This window comes from Nycticebus coucang, chromosome 5 (genome assembly GCF_027406575.1).
Source record: "Nycticebus coucang isolate mNycCou1 chromosome 5, mNycCou1.pri, whole genome shotgun sequence".
NCBI classification, from domain to species: domain Eukaryota; kingdom Metazoa; phylum Chordata; class Mammalia; order Primates; family Lorisidae; genus Nycticebus; species Nycticebus coucang.
The window spans coordinates 83571362-83592268 of record NC_069784.1 but is presented as its reverse complement, the minus strand read 5'-3'; the positions used below and the strand labels follow the sequence as shown (position 1 = coordinate 83592268).

At 41.2% G+C, this 20907-nt stretch overlaps 1 protein-coding gene across 3 annotated transcripts in view; it reads left to right on the top strand.

Moving 5' to 3' along the window:
- The window catches only part of RTN4IP1 (reticulon 4 interacting protein 1), a 57303-nt gene that overhangs the window by 29848 nt on the left and 6548 nt on the right, over positions 1 to 20907 (top strand). For 2 of the 3 annotated variants that reach the window (XM_053590634.1, XM_053590635.1), the window contains exons 5-8: positions 3561 to 3609; positions 9430 to 9566; positions 12600 to 12783; positions 17597 to 17689. In XM_053590634.1, the coding sequence (XP_053446609.1) occupies positions 3561 to 3609; positions 9430 to 9566; positions 12600 to 12783; positions 17597 to 17689 (463 nt within the window). The remainder of the gene's footprint in view (positions 1 to 3560; positions 3610 to 9429; positions 9567 to 12599; positions 12784 to 17596; positions 17690 to 20907) is intronic. The other variant, XM_053590636.1, reaches the window with a different exon arrangement.

The following is a 20907-nucleotide window of genomic DNA, read 5'->3' as shown; positions in this document are numbered from 1 at the left end:
TGATCTAGTCTATTGTTGAACTTGTTTTAATGTTAGTTGTTGATTTGCTCAGTTCTAAGATTACTGTTTGGTTCACTTTTATGGTATCTGTCTCCTTTAGAATGTTTTATTATTTATTTATTTATTTATTTATTTATTTTTTGAGTCAGAGTCTCAGGCTGTAGCCCTGGTTAGAGTGAGGTGGCATCATAGCTCACAGCAACCTCCAACTCCTGGGCTTAGGCGATTCTCTTGCCTCAGCCTCCCGAGTAGCTGGGACTACAGGCGCCCGCCACATGCCCGGGTAGGTATCTGTCTCCTTATTGAATTTCTCATTCAGATTATGAATTGTTTTTCTGATTTCTTTTTATTATCTATTTGTGTTCTCTGTACCTTGCTGGGTTTCCTTGCAATCATTATTTAAATTTCCTTTCAAGCATTTTACAGATTTCCCTTTCTTTATGGTTGGTTATTAGGGAACTATTATATTTCTCTGTAAGTGTCATGTTTTCTTTTTCATGTTTCTGTGTCTTTATATTTATATCTGCACATCTGGTTTAACAGTGGCTTCTTCCAGTTTCGTGAAGTATCTTTAGTAGGGAAAAGACCTTTTCCATAAATATTTATCTGTAGTGTTGGTTGAATAGGGTGCTTTGGATCTGGTTCTGGGTAGGTGTATATTAGTCTATGAATTTTTTTTCTTTTTTGGCTGTAATCAACATCAGTAGTGTCTGCAAGTTCTTTAGAGGCTTATGTTGTAGTTGTTTGTGGAGGTTGTGAAGCAGTTTGCTGAGGATGGGGACATTAGGTAGGTTGGTTTTTAGACTACTGCTACAGCAATGGGCATGCAGTCGGCCTGGTTGCTAGAGTGGGCAGTGGACTCTTGGTAGACCAATTCTCAGGCATTTGGTCAGTGCATGCAGGCATCAGCTGTGATGGTGGTGGGCCCTGAGTGGGCTGTTCCTTGGGCCCATAGGTGGTGGGTGCCATTGGGGTTGGCATTGGGCCTGGGGAGGATGGTTCTCAGGTCCCTGGGCTGCATGTGTAGGCGTGTGGCAGTCCCGTTGCTGGAGGAGGTAGAGTTGCTGTCATTATCAGTGGCAGAGCCCTGTGTAGGTATTAGCGTGCAAGTGCACAGAATTCAAAGTATGAAACACAAAGAACCAGATGTCTAAAGCTTAAATACCCTTTTCATAGGGGAGAAGGAAGTGGGAGAGGGAATTTTAAAGGAAGAGTAAATGATTTTGAGGGGAGAGGAATGGGCCCAGGAATAATCTGGGACAAAGTTTGTCTGTGCTCTGGGTGTAGTATTCTTTCCTTTGACTTTATCTTGTTTGATAAAATTATAAGAAAAAGGCCCAAGATGATTACCTCTCTTCTGGAGGAACTTCCCCTTGGTCATATAAGGGAACTTCAGAGGAAAGTCTCTTCCTTTGCTTTGGGAGAGGCAGAGGGGTAAGAGAGGAAGGTGGGAGAAAATCAGAGAGGCCTGCGTTTGGAGGCTTTATAAAGTTCAAGGTACTCAGTGTGTCAGATGGCCATAATTCAGGTATTGTTTTCTGAGCCTCAACAGTCTCTTCTTCACAATTTATAATTCTTTGAAATTAAAAGTATTTTCTAGAAGGAACATAATTTGTTCCTTCAATACCATTGAATATTATTAATTTCAGAGGGAACAGCTGGTTTAGTAATTGTGAATTTTTTTTTTTTTATTGTTGGGGATTCATTGAGGGTACAATAAGCCAGGTTACACTGATTTGTGAAGTTTTAAAATATAAAGGGTGACAACCCATATTCTGATATGGATTAGAGAGGGAAAAAGAGGAAAGGAAACTAGAGTTAAGATTATAAACAGAATTAATGTTTCAAGATCCGGCATATTTGCTAGAGATAGGTGGTAAAGTATGTCTTACAGTTTTTCCTGGCCAAGATTACCAGAGTTAGCTCTATAAAATTGGGTGTTTTAGTGTGTTAGACTTAATTGCTCTCTAAGAAAAATCACATTCCTGACCACAGTTCTGCCAAAGCAGAGTAAATGTCCTATGTTTAGACATGTTCTATCAAGCTCATTGACTTTCCCAAAAGGCAGAAGCGACACATATTTAGCAGTTATGCAATTTTTAGTGGCATATAAATAACATAGATATTCCTACCACTTAGTCTTCAGAAAAAATTATTTCTGTGGGCACCTATAAGGGGACTTCTCACGAAGAATTCTGTCATTAGTATCTCCTTAGGTAAGAAAATATCAAATGTCAATCACTTTATATAATGTCCCTCAGCACTTGATTGGTAGTGTGACACCAAATATAGTTCAGTACAAACAAGTTGCTGAGGACCGGAAATCCAGGTAGACAATTTTCTGAAGCTGTGGCGTAATTCAAGAATAAAGCATAGCCAGGCACAGTGGCTTGCACCTGTGGTTCCAGCTACTTGGGAGACTGAGGTGGGAGACCAGGAGTTTGTGACCAGCCTGGGCAATATAGTGAGACCTGTCTCATAAGAAAAAAAAAAAAAGTCAGATTATGTAAAGCAGTGATTTTTTTCCCCCCAGTGATTCTATTTTGGATCACATACATTTTTGGAAAATAGATGGTAGGTCTGAATTCCTCTCCTTGCCAGCGCACATACACATAACCACACCAGATTTTGCATGTTATTTTAGGAAAGTCACAATTTCAGAGGGTTTATAATCCCTCATTCTACCCCGTCAACCCCAACTCATCCATAATCTCATGGCTCGGCACCCTTGGAGGACTATGGTGAGTAAACCTGTGACGAACACAAGGGTGGTTGTGCTGATAGGGCACTTTCATCTGCTTTAACAGGAAGTCAAAGTGGAGGTGAGATTGACTCCCATTTGTGAATGTTGATGAGCTTGACAGAACATGTCTGTGCTTAGGACATTTATTCTACTTTGGCGGAAATGCGGTCAGGAATGTGATTTTTCTTAGCAATTAAGTCTAACACTAAACAGAGCCCCAATTTTATAGTGGTAGCTATGGTAATTTTAGCCTAGAAAAATTGTAAGACATATGTTACAAAATACCATCTGAACTACTTAAAAAAAAGTTATTGATATTTTTGGTTTTTGGTATTCGTGGTAAACAGTTCATAGGATGCCTGACTTTAAAGCACTTACAGCTTCTCGGTGAACCCGAAATAAAAATTCTCGCTTGATATAATCTTGGAAAGCTGAATAACTTTGTTTTTGGAATTGGTTATCATTGGGCTAGTTATAGGTTCAAAATTTATTTTATTTATTTAGACAGTCTCACTATGTCACCCTTGATAGAGTGTTGTGGAGTAATAGCTCACAGCAACCTCAAATTCTTGGGCTCAAGCAAATCACTTGTCTCAGCCTTCCAAGTAGCTGGGAATAAAGGTGCCCACCACAGCGCCTGGCTATTGTTTGTTTGTTTAGCAGGCCCAGGCCAGGTTCGAAGCCACCAGCCCTGGAGCATGTGGCTGGCACCCTAACCCCTGAGTTACGGGTGCCCCCTGGTTCAAAACATCTTATGTATTTATTAAGTTATATCTGCTTAAGATTGTCATTAATTTTAGTTTCTTTTGCATTGCAGTGCTTTAATCTTGGGTGCTGCAGGTGGAGTTGGTACCTTTGCTATACAGGTAAAATGATTTTTTAAGGTGAATAGGGAGATTTTGTTGGCATGAATTTATAAATTCACGTGTTATAAATTACTTTTCCTTTAAAACTGTGAGAAAGGTACATCTGATACATGCACTGTAATTTCAGCTTACTCTTTAAAGAGGAAAATGTTCTAATTTTTAAGGATGTGTTCCTTTTCATCAGTTTAATATATGAGTGGGTATGTGGATGTCCTATATAGCAAATAGAGGAAAGCTTTTAGGGAAGAAGACCATGGATAGTGCAGGTAGATGGAAGTTTGTGATTTGGTGGGAAATAGCCAATGGCAAAAATCAATGGTAGTTTCTAGCCACAATTTCTGCAGACTTTTTTGTAGGAATTGATAAGGTAATTATAAAATGTATATAGGCATACAAAGGCCCCAAAACTATTAAAGTGGCAATACTCCCCCCAAATGATCTACAGATTCATATAAACCCTGTCAAAATGCCAGCTGCCATTTTTTGCATAAATGGACAAACTTATTCTAAAATGGATATGGAATGCCAAGGGACCCAAATTAGCCAAACAGTCTTGAAAAAGAACAGAGTTGGAGGTCACACTCTTCAATTTCAAACTTACTGTGAAGCTACAGTAATAAAAATAATGTGGTACTGGTATGAGAATGACATACAGATCATGAAACAGAATTGGACATCCAGAAATAAACCCATGCATCTGTGGTCCATTGATTCTGATGAGAATGGCAAAATGAGGAAGAGACTAGTCTTTTCAACAGATGCTGTTGGGACAACTAAAAATTGACATGCATAAGAATGAAGCTGGACCCTTACCTCACGTCATATTCAAAAACAACCCACAGGATGGATCAAAGATTAAAATATAAGATCTAAAACCATAAAACTCTTAAAACCGGTGTAAATGTTCAAGATCTTAGCAACAGATTCTTAAATATGACACCTAAAATACAAGTAATAGAAGAAAAAGATAAATTGTACTTTGTCAAAATTTAAAACTTTAGTATATTAAATGGCTTTATAAAAAAATCGTAAAGGGGCTGGTACCTGTAGCTCAGTGGTTAGGGTGCTGGTCACATGCTCCAGGGCTGGTGGGTTTGAACCTGACTCAGGCTTGTTAAACAACAACAAAAAAATAGCCAGGCATTGTGGTGGGCACCTGCAGTCCCAGCTACTAGGGAGGCTGAGACAAGAGAATTGCTTAAGCCCAAGAGTTTGAGGTTGCTGTGAGCAATGACCCCATAGCACTCTTTTGAGGATGACAAAAGTGAGACTCTATCTGAAAAAAAAATTTTTTTAAAAGAAAAGGCAAGCCACAGGAAATATTTACAAATCATTTATCTGAATAAGGGTCTAGTATTCATAATATATAAAGGACTCTTACAACTCAACAACAAGAAGACAAAACGCCTAATTAAAATCAGCAAAAAAAGAAACTGAATAGACATTTCTTCAAAGAATACAAGTGGCCAATAAATTCACGAAAAGATGCTCAGCATCTTTAGTCATCAGGGAAATGCAAATCAGAGCCATAATGGGATACCACATTACACTTACTAGGATAGCTACATAAAAAGTAAACACAAAGAAAATGACAAATGTTGGTAAAGATGTAGAGAAATTGGAACCTTTGTTCATTCCAGTTGCTCTTAGAGATTGTTGGTCCCTCAAAATGTTATAAACATAGAATTACTATATGACCCAGCAATTCCATTCCTAGATCATAAGCTTGTACATGAATGTTCATAGCAGTATTACTCATAATAATGAAAAAATGGGAATCATCCTAATACCTATCAACTGATGAATGGATAAACAAAATGTGGCCTAAGCGTGTATATGTGTGTATGTGAACATACACAGTGGGCTATAATTCAGCCGTTAAAAGGCTGATGCCTAATACAACATGGATGAACCTTCAAAACAGTATGCTAACTGAATGAATCCTGACCCAACGGGTCATATATTGTATAATTTTATTTATACCTTATGTCCAGAGTGGGAAAATCCATAGTGACAGAAAGCAGATTCCTGGTTGTCAGGAATGGGGGGTAGCAGGAGAAGGGAATGGAAAATGAGTAATTATTGGGCATGAGGTTTAATTTGGGGGTGGTAAAAATATTCTGGAATTAGATAGTGGTGATGGTTGTGCAACATTATGAATACACTGAAAGCCAATGAATTGTATGCTTGAAAATTGTTAAAATGATGAATGATCTGTTATATGAATTTTACTTCAAAACAAAATAATATCCCATGCCTTCAAGAACAGCAGGGCCCAGTTCCTGTTGTGGTTAGATGTTAACCAGCTGGCTTCTGGGGAAAGGCCTTGGTTAAGCTTCTCTCAGTAAGGGGTTGAGGTGGAGAGAATGAGCTTCTGACAAAGTGACTAAGGGAGACACTTCAAACAGTGGTGGTGAGTGTTAAATGTAGTTACCTATAAAACAAAACCGAGGGAGAGCTTAGAAGGAGACAGTAGCGTGTTTAACAGTCGTATGCTCTGACTAAGTGAATACAGTATGACTATTTTTTTAAAGAGGGAGGGAAATCGAGCACATATTAACATTAATGCTTTCATTAATCATGCTGGCAGTGATGTTAATACTCTTATTCAGAGACTGTTATGTGTATAATATACTGGGTGTCTACAAAGTTTATGTGCAATTTTAAATTGCATGCTATTTTAAATTGCACAAGAACTTTAGGGCCACTCTGAATAATGAATGAATGGGTATTTATGACATATTTTAATTCTGTCATTCCCCGTGTCTTTGAGAACCAGAATTCTAGGTGTGGAAGGAGCTATAGCAGGAAAAAGGTTGAATAAAAGCTTTGTAGTGTCAAATTTACATTGGAAGTATCAATATGAACTTGAAGAGTTATTTTTTGCAGGTGTATATGCAAAGCTACCTCTTGAAAATGTAAGTGCTCTCTAAAAGAATGCAGGGCTTCTTGGAGAAATGGCAGATTGCAGATAAGAGCACAAAGTGTATAAGAAAAACCCTGGAATATGTTAAATAGTAAGGACACTATTAAAGACTAATTGGGTCAAAAGATTCAGTAGCCAACTTGAAGACACTCCCAAAGGTGTGACAATTTGAACTTCAGTAATAATGGTGATTATTACAATGGATTAATACCCTTTAAGTATATTTAAATTCATGAGTTTATGATGATACATTTTTTTAAAATAGTCACTTTGGGAAGATAATAGGCAACAGATTTTATTATCTTATAAACTGATAAAGGGAAGCAATTAAATATTTGTCCTGCCTTTCCCACGTGAACTGTGTAACTGAGTAAACCACATAGTGTATAAGGGGAGGCATTTATGAAAGTATTCCAACCATTAAATGAAAAGACATTAATCTCTTTTCATCACTCTTCTGCAACCATCAGTAAACAGATACAGGCATTAAGCACTGACAGATGCTAAGATCATGAAAAGAGCAACAACCAGACAATGTTCCTCCCTCCTCTAGTTTGCCAGACATTATCCGTAGTTTTGCTAAAGGAACTGAAACCACATTTGATCCACCTATCTGCCAAGTCGTGGAAAATTCAGAGGACAGGGCAATACATGGAACAGTTCCCTGAATATGCAGTCAGACTTTCCAGACGATGGGAAACTGCAGGTCAAATGGCCTGGATTCTTCTACAGATAAATTATAATCAAAGAGATGGAAGAGGACCCTGTAATTTAAAAGAGACCTGAAAGACATCACATTTTCAAAATGCATAGGACTAAATTATATCTCTAGGGAATGCGTATTAGAGTGTTAAACTTTTTAGAAATGCAAGCAGATGATTGCTATAAACTTCAGGGTCATGGTGACTGGGGAAGAGCTAGGGGCTTGTGTCAGATGGGGCACATAGAGCTTTTGGCGTGGCTGCTGGGTGTCTGTTTCTCTAGCTGGGTGGTGTCTACCTTATAGGTGTTTTCTATACTTGAGGTTTTTGTCTTGTTTTGTTTTTTGAGACAGAGTCTTATTATGTCGCCCTTGGTAGAGATCCGTGGCGTCACAGCTCACAGCAACCTCAAACTCCCGGGCTTATTCTCTTGTCTCAGCCTCCCAAGTATATCTCGGACCATAGGTGCCTACCACAACGCCTGGCCACTTTTTTTTTGTTGTTGTTATTTAGCAGGCGCTGGCCAGGTTTGAACCCACCAGCCCTGGTGCATGTGGCTGGCGCCCTAACCACTGAGCTACAGGCACTGAGCCTATACTTGAATTTTATATTACATAAAAATGTTTTTTAAAAATAAGGCCTACTCTTAAAACCTTTTAGTAATGTTCAAAGATACAAGCTAGTTCTAAATAGGAAAAGAAAATGTAGACATTTGAAAACAAAAAACTTTTCAACATGTAGCAGATTCTTCCTCGGTAATACTGTTTAAAGTAAAACATATGCATGTTTTAAGTGTGGGTGCTTACAACATAATTTCCTTTTTCCTCAATGGTTTCCTTTTTATATTGATATTAGAGAAAGGGTGGTCACAATTAGCTATTCATCTTGGATGAATTATATTTTTATAATTTTTTATTTTCCACATATATAATTTTTATTATATAATTCCACATATATAATTTTATTTTCCACATATATAATTTCCATTATATAATTTTATATTTTCCACATATTTGATTTGGGTCTATGCATTACACTCAAGTATCTGTTTGCAGCCCATAAACAATAAATTATGTATGATATCACTCCTAAATGTTTTTAATTCCCCCCAGATTTCCAGGGTATGTAAATTCTTGGTCAATATTGCTTTTTTAAAGTGAGAAACTAGGTAAAATTATGAATGAGTTTAAAACCCTTTATTTTTTGTTGTTAAAAAAATTTATTTTGCACCTTTGTGTGTCACTGAGTGAATTTCAGTAGGTGAACAAAACACACACAGATCCCTCACATTCTAGTGCACCTTTGCAGCTTACGTTAAGGAAGCTCAGTATATTCATACTCAGGACTGGATTGAGAAAACAGCTGGTCTGTTACACCCTGTAATTATCAGTACAGGAATTTCTTAGTGAACTCCCAGCAGCTATTCTTACATTAGGCTGAAAATAGTCTCCTTTTAATTATTTGAAATTGGCATTATAGAAAAGAATTATAGCAATTTTGGAGTAGAATGCTTTCTGGATACCTAATTCTAAAGAATTTTAGAATTTAGCTCTCCTCTTTATTTAAATCTACTTATTTCTTATAATTTTAAAATGCAAGGCATCTGCATTTTAAAACCTAGGACTGTTTATTTAGCTCTTCTTACTTTAAGGGAAAGAAACTGATATATGTTTTTAAAATAGAATGACCGTATTTTCTTCTTTATAAGAGCACCTTTTCATATATTACCTAGCTGATTACCCTGATACACTGTCTGACTTAATATTGTGTTAACACTTAGAAGAGGTGCAGATGTTGCTTTTTTTTTTTTTTTAATGTTCTGGACACATTTGAAATAGTCATTTTCTGAGGACATGTGATTTGGGGGATGGGGATCATTTTCTTTTGTCATCCTTGCAGTGCTAGGTTTGAGGCTTTTCTGATACCGGTGAGGCACAGAGCCCTTCTCTAAGTGAACTGGCTGTAATTTCATGACAACAAGGTGACTGCTGTCTCATCTAGGGGAAATGAGGTCTATTTCTCGGGATTTTCTTGGTGAACAAAGTTTAATCATTTTTACTGGCTTCCTATCGCTCTAGTTAAGCTGAGGTGCTTAGAGTTCTCTAGAGATTAGTCTGATACATGAACACATGGTGCCAACTATTTTTTAAAAATTCAATTAGTTTTTCTACTCTCCGCCCTTTTTCTGGGCAGGTGATGAAAGCATGGGATGCACATGTGACAGCAGTTTGCTCTCAGGATGCCAGCGAACTTGTAAGGAAACTTGGGGCAGATGATGTAATTGATTACAAAGCCGGAGACGTGGAAGAGCAGTTGAAATCCTTAAAACCGTATGTATTGACGGTGTTCTTACGGGAAAGGTGGGAGCAAGGGCAGTGATGATGCAGGCCTGAGATGGTTTGGTGGCCTTACAGTCAGTCATGTTGGAATCTGTGAAAAGAATATGAATATATTCCATGCCGTTAGGAATATTCCTTAGGTTGGTTTCTGTTTAATTCCAGATGTTAATATAACATAGTAACATAACGTAGAATATACTGAGGAAGTTATTCTGTTCACATGGTCTTTTGCTAATTTTTAAGTTAACTTTTATTGCTGCTTTGTAAGTAGTCTGAAGATAAGATCGGAAGCGTGTTCCCTTCTGTGGCATCTGTCACCACAGGAAGATTATAGAGTGTTCATGAAAATATGTTATTAGCACTGAACATGCTTTCAGTGTTTTGGCTTAGTAAGGGCTTAAGAGAAACAATGAAAGTATAAATATTGGTAGCAAGAGCACTGTGAGCGTTCTCAGTGTGTCTGAAGGCCAGGCTGTGATTTGGCCTGATGTACCCAATAAAAACAGGTTCAGGAGTTCTCGTGGGCCCTGCTGATTCTGACTGCGGCTCAGGCTTATTGATCTGATTTTCATCCAGCCTAGACAAAGCTAGACCTGCGAGGACAACTGAGGAGTATTTGGAAAGATACTTCACTACTTCTATTTCAAAGGTTTTTCTTTTTTTTAAGAATAAAGTTTGTTTTCAGAAGCTGGTTGAGTAGATGTATATTTTCATAGGTTAAAAAAAAAAGTAAACAAAAAGGGAGCCCTTGTCCGGCACTACCCAGCCTTTTTCCACCAACACCACCTGCTCCAGCAGTAGCGTGGCGGTGACCAGGAGCAGTGAGCCAGCTCGCTGTGCCTTCAGCCATCATGGGGCACCTACTCTTGCCAGGCAGGGTTCTCAGCACCACACAGTGGTGAACAGGAGACAAATGCCCACTTCCAGGGAGCTTGCATTCTTGTTTGAGAGGTTTTAGTGGTAAGTGCTCTGAAGAGAATTGATGTAGCAGGGAGGGCTTGGGTTAAAGAACAGCTCCAGGAGGAAGCAGCATTCCAGCAGAGGCCCCAGTGAGAAGGTGCACAGGTGGGACTGTGTGTGCTGTTCCCTGCTGTGTCCCTCCACCTGAAACAGTTTAGCAGCATGACGTAGGCACTGAGTAATACTGCTTAACTAATTACTGAGGGGATCTAGGAAAACAGAGATCTTGTCAGCTACCCTTCTGCCTGTGTGTCAGGGCCTAAGCCTCTCCAGTCCCTTTGAAAGTGAGGACATGACAGTTCTGAGATCTGGCTTCTAAATAGTGGCAGTTTAGGTTGATCTCCTATGTTCTGCTTCTAGGAATAGCTGCTTGAGACTGAGGTCAAGGCCACCCATTCCCTTCTACCTTAAGTTTTATACATGGTCTAGAATTTGTTAACAGAGAACAGAAGAACTTGACTGAAGGCTGGAGCATGCTCAGTCTGTCCTCCTCACCTAGTACTATGAGTCCCTTTCTGGCATCTCTGGCAAAGTGGTCTTGTTCCTTCTGCTTGCACTTTTCCAGTAGAGGGACCTTCCTACCTTGAAAGTACAGGCTGTTCCTCTTCTCCCCTTCCCTCCTCTCCCCTCCTCTCCCCTCCCCTCCTCTCCTTTCCCCTCCCCTCCCCTCCCCTCCTCTCCTCTCCTCCTCCTCCTCTCCCCTACTCTTCCCTCCCCTTTCCTTAAAATTGATTATCAATTCATTAAAATTGATTTTCATAACTTCTGCCTGAAGTTTGATCTCTAAATCTAGCAGCTTTTTTGGATATTTGAATCTTAGTGGTCTGCAGCAAGAAGGGACTCTAAAACCTTTTAGTCCAACCCAGTCATGTTATAGTTGAGAAAATGAGGGGCAGAGGATTTTTGAGTTTTGTACACTCAAGGTCATGCCACTACTCATTCATAGGTCACTGGGTCTACAGCCTGACCTTCAGACTTCTTTTTTAAACCATGACTTTACCATAATACCAGGGTACCTCTAACTTTTCTTAAAGGATCTTCTAGTTGTTTATTCAAAATTTGGGAATGAGACAGAACACTTTTCTAATAAAAAGAGTAGTTGGGCGGCGCCTGTGGCTCAGTCCGTAAGGCGCCGGCCCCATATACCGAGGGTGGCGGGTTCAAACCCGGCCCCGGCCAAACTGCAACCAAAAAATAGCCGGGCGCTGTGGCGGGCGCCTGTAGTCCCAGCTACTCGGGAGGCTGAGGCAAGAGAATCGCTTCAGCCCAGGAGTTGGAGGTTGCTGTGAGCTGTGTGAGGCCACAGCACTCTACCGAGGGCCATAAAGTGAGACTCTGTCTCTACAAAAAAAAAAAAAAAGAGTAGTCATCCAGTAAGGTCATTCTTTTACATTTCATACCCTTCCATTTTTATTTTCCCTTTAGTTTAGTCTCATAAAAGACTCAAGATCCACAGAGTTGGCCAAAGCTGATTTTAGAAGCTTTGATGTTTGACTTCATCCAAATGAATTTGCATGGGGAAAAAAAGATTTACCAAAGAGGAATTGTCAGTTGATTTGCCTAAGTTATGTGCACACATTGTCTAAATAGATTTTTTTCTTTTTTTTGAGACAGAGTTCCAAACTCTTGGGCTCAAGCCATCCTCTTGTCTGAGCCTCCCGAGTAGGTGGGACTATAGGCATCCACCATAAGGCCTGGTTAGTTTTAGATATAAGGTCTCACTCTTGCTTAGGCTGGTCTCAAACTCCTGAGCTCAATCAGTCCTCCCACCTTGGCCTTCCAGAGTGCTAGGATTACAGGCGAGAGCCACCTCATCTAGCCTAGAAAATGAAATGATTTTATGACAAAAAAAAAATTAGTCACACTAATTTTGCTTCCCTTGGAGAGAAGCCATAGATCCAGTGAGTAGATGTCTTTTCTGTCAAAGCAGCCACCTCTGCTGAATGGTGAGGTGGTTGGAGTTGTCTGGAAAAGCCTTGTAGCCAACTGGCAACAGGAGTCAAGGAGGTTCAGAGCCCAGTGTAAAGACTGACAATATTTTTGTATTTGCATTTTCCTTTGCAGGTTTGATTTTATCCTTGATAATGTTGGTGGATCCACTGAAACATGGGCTCTAAACTATCTCAAGAAATGGTCAGGAGCCACCTATGTGACGTTGGTGACTCCTTTTCTCCTGAACATGGACAAACTGGGCATAGCAGATGGCATGTTGCAGACAGGAGTCACCGTGGGTTCTAAGGCATTGAAGGTAGGAAGAAGGGTCTTGGTTGGTGAGAGCAAGTAGGTGCCTCGTGTGGCTAGAAATTGGTTTGCCACCCAGCCAGCTTCTCTTCACTTGGTGGCAGCAGGGCATGGTGGCTGCAAGCACAGACCCCGGAGACCTCTACTTAGTAGCTGTGTGACCCTGCACAAGTTGCCAAATGTCTCTAAGTCCCAAAGTCTTCACTTCTAAAATGAGACTGGTAACATACCTACCTCACTGCACTGTTGTAAGGTTCTATGAAATGATCCACGTGAAGAACTGGCTCGGTGCCTAGTACATGAAACACTCTTATTAAATGTTAGCCTTTCTTATTACCTATTATACCTCTTGATTCCATCTGATATACCATCTGCTTCCTTCTTGACTGGGGCTTTTAGACCTCCAGAGTTCTGTGGGCATTTTTTTGAATTGCAAAAACCTGAAGGAAATTGTACTTTTATCTCACTGAGGCTACGTGAGGCTAAAAGAACCAATATGCTTTTGCTGGAATTGTACCAACTTGTCCTAACTCTGCATTCCCCGTGTGAAACATGGGATTATGGGAGTTTGGGATGTGGTCAGTCAGCCTGACTCTGTTCCCAGGGCTGCTGTTCCCCATGCTGCCCATGCCATCTCACCCAGACTCCACACAGATGGTGAGGGGTGGGCTTGGGAGACTCGTGCTGATCAGCCTTGCATACGGGACTGATGGCAGAGAGTGAGAGTCTGCCCTCTGCTCCACATGCCAGCCTGTCGTCATCACAGTGGAGACAGGGGCTTACATAATTTCATACATGTTGGCTGGATCGACAACACGGACCCATGTTTGTAAGATCTCTGCCTTGATAATTATCTTTAGCATCTTTTTTCTAGAAATTAATTTGGGACCTTTTGGGGGGTGAAATTTAGGACTTTAGTCTCTTGAATTCTGTGTGCCAACTAAATACCTAGAGATAATAATGAAGAGGTGTGACATTGCTTGGGTGACAGAGATGGACAAACTAAGCACAGCTCTCGGGGGTCTGTTTCCGTTTGGTTCTGTTGGCAGCCAGAAGGAGCTTCCACAGGGTGCTTTGTGTTGAGGCAGGGGCTTAGCCGTCCTTGGTCTCTTCTCTCTTCACAAAATCCAGACACTCCAGTGCTTCAAAATCACAAATGTAAGTTTTCTATAAGATTTCACAGTTTGTACTCCAGCAAGACCTCTTACAAGTTAGCCTTCAGGTTGCCCTCTTGAGAGTGAAACAGTCACAGCTCTCTTCGTTTTCTCTTTTTCCCTTACTTGAAAGATGATAGTGGTATCTCACATGGAAACCTTTTAAGTAGTTTCTGATGTCTTGTGGCAAGTGTGCACAGTCAAGTCTCGTTGTCATGCTTCTGACTCTCCTGCCCACTTCACTTTACTTTCTCTCCTGTGATGGGCTGGGGAAAAATACACAGACCCTGATAACAGAATAGAAAATTCTGCTGGCGCAAACCAAAAGTTTCACTTTGCAGAGCAACATGCTGCAAGGAATCATAGATGTGGCAGTGGTGACCATTTCTGTAATACCCTAAATGATTACCAGAATGTGTTAGTGTAGTCTGTGAGGCCAGACCTTGAGAAGTATTTGAGCAGCTATTCTCTGATTGTCATTAATTGGGTCCGTGGTAATCTTGGGACATTCTCAGTGTTTCCCGTCTTCAGCCATACAAGCCTTCAGCAGGCTTTCTTTCTTTCTATCTCTTTTTTTTTAAGTTAGTTGCCTAGACCAGGGCATTCAAACCTCTTTTTACACATGTAGAAACTGATAGTATTTGTTTTTGGTTTTTTTTTTTTTTTATTAAATCATAACTGTATACATTGATATGATCATGGGGCATCATACTCTCGCTTCATAGATCATTTGACACGTTTTTATCACAGTGGTTAACGTAGCCTTTCCGGCGTTATCTCAGTTACTGTGCCAAAACCTTTACAATCTACATTTACCAAGTTTCGCAAATACCCCTGTAAGATGCACCACAGGTGTGATCCCACCGATCCCCCTCCCTCTACCCACCCCCCCTTTCCCACTTCCCCCTATTGTTAAGTTGTAACTGGGTTATAGCTTTCATGTGAGAGCCCCAAATTAGTTTCATAGTAGGGCTGAGTACATTGGGTACTTTTTCTTCCATTCTTGAGATACTTTACTAAGAAGAATATGTTCCAGCTCCATCCATGTAAACATGAAAGAGGTAAAGTCTCCATCTTTCTTTAAGGCTGCATAGTATTCCATGGTATACATATACTACAATTTATTAATCCATTTGTGGATCGATGGGCACTTGGGCTTTTTCCATGACTTAGCTATTATGAATTGGGCTGCAATAAACATTCTGGTACAAATATCTTTGTTATGTTGTGATTTTTGGTCTTCTGGGTATATGCCCAGCAGAGGAATTACAGAATTGAATGGCAGATCTATTTTTAGATCTCTGAGTGAAACTGATAGTATTTGAACAGCACATTGAGGTTGCTCTGGGCCAGGAGCAACCTATCTGGAGTCTTCTGCCCTCCCAGGCTGTACCCTACTACCCAAGGCTGAGCCGTGCACCTAAGGCTGAGCCCTGCTACCTGAGGCTGAGCCGTGCACCTAAGGCTGAGCCCTGCTACCCGAGGCTGAGCCCTGCTACCCGAGGCTGAGCCGTGCTACTGAGGCTGAGCCCTGCTACCCGAGGCTGAGCCCTGCTACCCGAGGCTGAGCCATGCTACCCGAGGCTGAGCCATGCTACCCGAGGCTGAGCCCTGCTATCCGAGGCTGAGCCCTGCTACCCGAGGCTGAGCTGTGCTACCCGAGGCTGAGCCCTGCTACCCGAGGCTGAGCCCTGCTACCCGAGGCTGAGCCGTGCTACCCGAGGCTGAGCCCTGCTACCCGATGCTGAGCCCTGCTACCCGAGGCTGAGCCCTGCTACCCGAAACTGAGCCGTGCTACCCGAGGCTGTACCCTGCTACCAGAGGCTGAGCCGTGCTACCCACGGCTGAGCCGCGCTACCCGAGGCTGAGCCCTGCTACCTGAGGCTGAGCCGTGCTACCTGAGGCTGAGTCCTGCTACCTGAGGCTGAGCCCTGCTACCCAAGGCTGAGGGGTCCATGTCTCACCACACCTGTTCTAGAACAGGCTGGACTATTCATATCTGTTGTCCCGTGATGATTAGTGATAATGCCTTTAACTCACAATTTTTCTGGGTTAGATGATAGTCTGCCTAGGCAACAGCTTAGTTACTGTGTTCTTAAACTCTGAATTGGTATAACACTAGATCTTCTATAAGCTTTAGTTTTAGCATTGGAAAAATATTTATTGAATACTTTTTATGCATCAGGTACTTTTTTTCAATTTTTTATTAAATCATAACTGTATGCATTTATGGGTACAATGTGATGATTTGATATTCCATGTGGAATGCTTAAATCAAACTCATTAACATAATCATCACCTCACTTTTTTTTTGTGGTAAGACAATTACAATATACTCTTAGTTGTTTTGAAATGTACCCTTGCATTGTGCACTTTAGGCAAGATCCAACCAAATGCCCTCCCTCCTTCCTCCACTCACCTTCCCCCCTTCCCTTTCCCTCCTCTCCCCTCCTTTCTGAACTATATTTGTGTTTTATCATTCATATGAATGTATAAGTGATTATATATTGGTTTCATAATAGTATTGAGTACACTGGATACTTTTCCATTCTTGAGATACTTTACTAAGAATATGTTCCAACTCCATCTAGGTATACACAAAAGGTATAAAGTTTCCATCTTTCTTATGGCTGCGTAGTATTCCATAGTATACATATACCATAATTTGGCATCAGATAACTTTATATATGTTCTCCTTTAATCCTTCCAACAACTCTGTCAGTTAGGTGGCAATACCACTATTCTCCAGACCCAGAAGTGGGCTGAAAAAGGTAGCTTGTCTTAAGTAGCTCAGTTAGTGAGCTGCTGAGCTAAGGTGGTGAGGGTGTATTGCACTTGCCAGCAAGGGGTGAGCTCAGTGGAAAAGAAATCTAAGCTCACCTAGTGGCTGTGGGCACGTGTTGGGAGGGTAGCACCATGGTACTGTCCAGCCCTGTGCTACCTCGGAGCAGGTCATTGAAGTGTCATTTGATGTTTCATTAGTGGGCCAACCTGCCTTTGACATAAAGAATAACAATACAAGTGGTATGGCTGTAGAGTGGTCAAGAACCTGCTCGATGTTAGCATTTTTGCTCATCTTCCTTCAGAAAAGCTTTGTCCCTTAGCAGATTGCATGGCTTGGTGTCGGCTGTAACTGCAGGGAAAGGTGCAGCCATGATGCAGGAAGTTGACCCTTTGTTATGCCTTTAAGGTTGCCTATTCCTGTCAGAGCCAGAAAACGTTTGTGATTGAGTTTCTGGTCTAAGATCAAATTTCAATGCCAAAGTATTTTTTAGTTTGGTAAAAATCTCTTTTGTGCTGCCTCTGGGTTTTACTCTACCTTATTTGGGAGAGCCTGGAGGTCTCAGTCCCTCCCGAGGGAGGGAATCCAGTGTATAAGACTCATCAGACTGTCACCTTAAGGGAAGATTTCCTGTGCCTACCTGTGCTCAGTCGCAGCTTGGAGAAGCAGCCTGACTTGACGTGGATACGTGTTTGCTCGTTTATTTACATAGCAAATCGTTTATGGAGCATCTAATCTCTGTCATCGTGCTGAGATGCTGGGCATACAACTCACTGTATCAGCATGATGGAAAATCAGTTTGTCCATCTTAGTTACCCTAAATCTGCATTTAGTCACATTTTATCCTTTTCCATATTTGACGTGTTTTGTTTTCTTCTTCTTAGCATTTCTGGCGAGGAGTCCATTATCGCTGGGCCTTTTTCATGGCCAGTGGCCCATGTCTAGATGACATTGCAGAGCTGGTGGATGCAGGAAAGGTATGTGTGTCTGGACACTGCTGTGCTGCTCGAGCACCTCCCGTAGACCTGTCCCCCAAGCCTTGTCATTGGGAACTCCCCAGAGGTGGGCTTGGCCAATATGTATGCTGTCTTCCATGGCCGAGTTTAAGTGCTGTAATGTTGGTTCTGTCTCCATGAGAATTATAGACATAGACTGCTATATCTGCAAAGGAGCTTACCGCATCTAGTCCAGCCCCCTGGGTTTAATACAGGTGTAGATGAAGAGACAGGCACAGGGAGGTTATGGGATTTTCCCAAAGATACTTGGTTAGACAGTGGCAGAGCTGGGATCTACACTGCGCTGGTGGTGTTTGGGTAATGGTTCTGAAATGATGGCTCTCGGGTGGTGATCTGTGCCCAAAGGTAGGAACACATTTGTGAGTTTACAAGAGAACCGCCATGGAGCTTCTTTAGTCTGAATGTGACCTGCTCAGGAGGTAAGCAGGTTACTAGATGAGCCAGGGACACAAATCCTGCAGAATCTAAATCCCGGTGTTGCTGGATGAGAATCAGACCCCCAGTCTCCTGATCCCAGGCTAGTGTCATACAATTGAGGCCAAATGTATGTCTGAGAAGGTCAGTGATCAGGGCATGGGTGAGGATTGATGGACATTCAGTTTTAGAAAGGTTGTTTTTAGGAACTACTGGCTGCTTTTCATGCATTTAGGATCTTTATTCTGTTCCAGCCAAGGAACTATATGATAGGGGATGGTCTGTTACTGTTTCCCAAATATTTTTTGTTCCAAGGTTGTGTGCTTTTTCTTGGGCATCTGACTCCTGGCATGTTCTGAGCAGGGCAGGGGCTTAGTGTTACTGTGACTGTAAGTGCCTCTTCGTGGGGTTCTCCCACATTCCACCAGGATGCTTGTTTCTCAGAAGAAGGAAATGAACCATCATCAAATAAGTAAGTGCTTCACATGGCTGGAGCCTTCTTATTGCTCTGAGCTAGCCATATGTTTACCATTATTCTTTTGTATTCAAAATACTGTAACTCTCTCTCTATTTGGAAGTTATTATTTACCCAACAGAGATGAAAGGTGATTTGTATATATCTACCTATTAAATTTGGCAGGTAACTGGTATAATGGCCTAAAGAGGACACAATACTAAAAAAGATATCCTTGAAGTGTCCTACAGAAGAGTGAGTGAGGAAATGTTCCTTTTGATTCTCAAATGTGCCTTTGATTCTCCTCTCTCCCACCCGGGCTGTTTAGGCTTGGGAACCATTTTTGACTGTGAAGGGCGCTAGGACTCTGCGAGGGTGACACTGGGAGGCCACAGTGAGGTCAGCTGTCTTGTCACATCCCTGGTTCCTTGTGGATGTGAGAGGTCATTGCCTGTCTGTGCAAGGAAATTGGGAAGAATAACACAACAGATCTACTTAACATGTTGTGTGGTTAGTAGAGATTTGTTCAGTTGGATGAGGACATGCAAATTCTTCCAAGCTTTGGCTGAGAGCTTTATCAGTCTAATTAGCAGGTAACTGATAGAAGAGCTATAGTTGTTTTTGGACAGTGTAAAGCTGTGAAACAACAGAGCCAAGTCTTTTAAAATACTTTTTAAGTTTTTGAGTAAATACATTTTAACAAGGTTAAAAATCCTAAAGATAGGAAAAGTTATTTCCAAAAAAGCTTCTTTTTTCATCAACCCATGAATGGACTGTGGTATACGTATACCGTGGAATACTATTCAGCAGTAAAAAGATGGGAACTTTACATCTTTTTTATTAACCTGGATGGAGTTGAAGAACATTCTCTTTTGTAAAGTGTCTCAAGAATGGAAAAGCAAGTATCTAATGTATTCAATACTAATGAAGCCAGTAGACAAACTAATATACACTCACACAAGAGAAAAACTCAATTCAAGTTGAGGGAGGGGGAAGGAAAGAGGAGGTGAAGAGGGGAGGTGGGAGGGAGACCGATGTGCCCCCACCTAATATAAGGGTATACGGCCCACCTCCTGGGTGAGGGGCACAGCCACAACAGGGACCTTACCTAACAAACACAAGCATTGTAAGCCAATCATCTGTACCCTCATATTAATCTGAAATTTAAAAAAAAAATCTAGAGGCCAGGCACGGTATCTCACTGTAATTTTTAGTACTCTGGGAGGCCCAGGGGGATGGGTTGCCTGAGCTCATGAGTTCGAGACCAGCCTGAGCAAGAGGCAGACCCCATCTTTAAAAATAGACAGGTGTTGTGGCAGGCTCCTATAATCTCAGCTACTCGGAAAGCTGAGGCCAGAGGATCGCTTGAGCCTAAGAGTTTGAGGTTGCTGTGAGCTACAATGCCATGGCACACTATCCAGGGTGACAAAGTAAGACTGTCTCAGAAACAAAAAAAACTTCCCTTGACCACTGTTGCTCAGTCACTGAGATTTTGCTTATCAGATACAACCAATATTACCAGTTTCTTGGGTATTTCAAAGATGTTCTATCACAACAGGAAAAAAAATGTTTTCTTTTCTCTTCCTTCTCTCCCTCCCTCCTTCCCTTTCTTCTTCCTTCTTAACACAAATGGGTAATGTACTGTTCTGCAACTTGATTTTTTTAAAACAGCACATTCTGAACTTTGTTTCATTTCAGAATATAAAAAAAACTCATTCTTTTTGCAAACAGCTACATAATATTCCATTATATGGCTATACCATCATTTGTTTAATTTTAATCTTTTTCAGATAATGTTTCAGTGCATAAGGCAGTACTTGTGTTCAGTACCTTACTGTGAATATATCCATTTCTGTTCACGGAAATGGAATGGCTGAGTCAAAAAAGATATGCAGGCCATGTGGGTGGCTCATGCTTATAATCCTAGCTCTGAGGTGGGAGGCCAAGACAGCAGCCTGAGCAACATAGCAAGACCCCATCTCTATAAAAAAGTAAAAAATTAGCTGGGCGTGATGACATGTGCCTGTAGTCCCAGCTACTTGGGAGGCTGAGGCAGAAGGATGGGTTGAGCCCAGATGTTAGAGGTTGCTGCGAGCTATAATATCACTGCTCTCAAAGAGAGTGAGAACCTATCTCAAAAAAAAAGTTTATGCATTTATAATTTTGGTAGGTATTAAAGTAGCCAGCTTTTAGGAATCTAGTTTATGTGTTCAGTGTCAGGAACCTCTCTTGTGGCCTACCTTCTGGGCCCCTGCTCTGTTACCCGCTGTCTTACCTTATTAGACACTTGGTTCGAAGAAGATCTGGCACT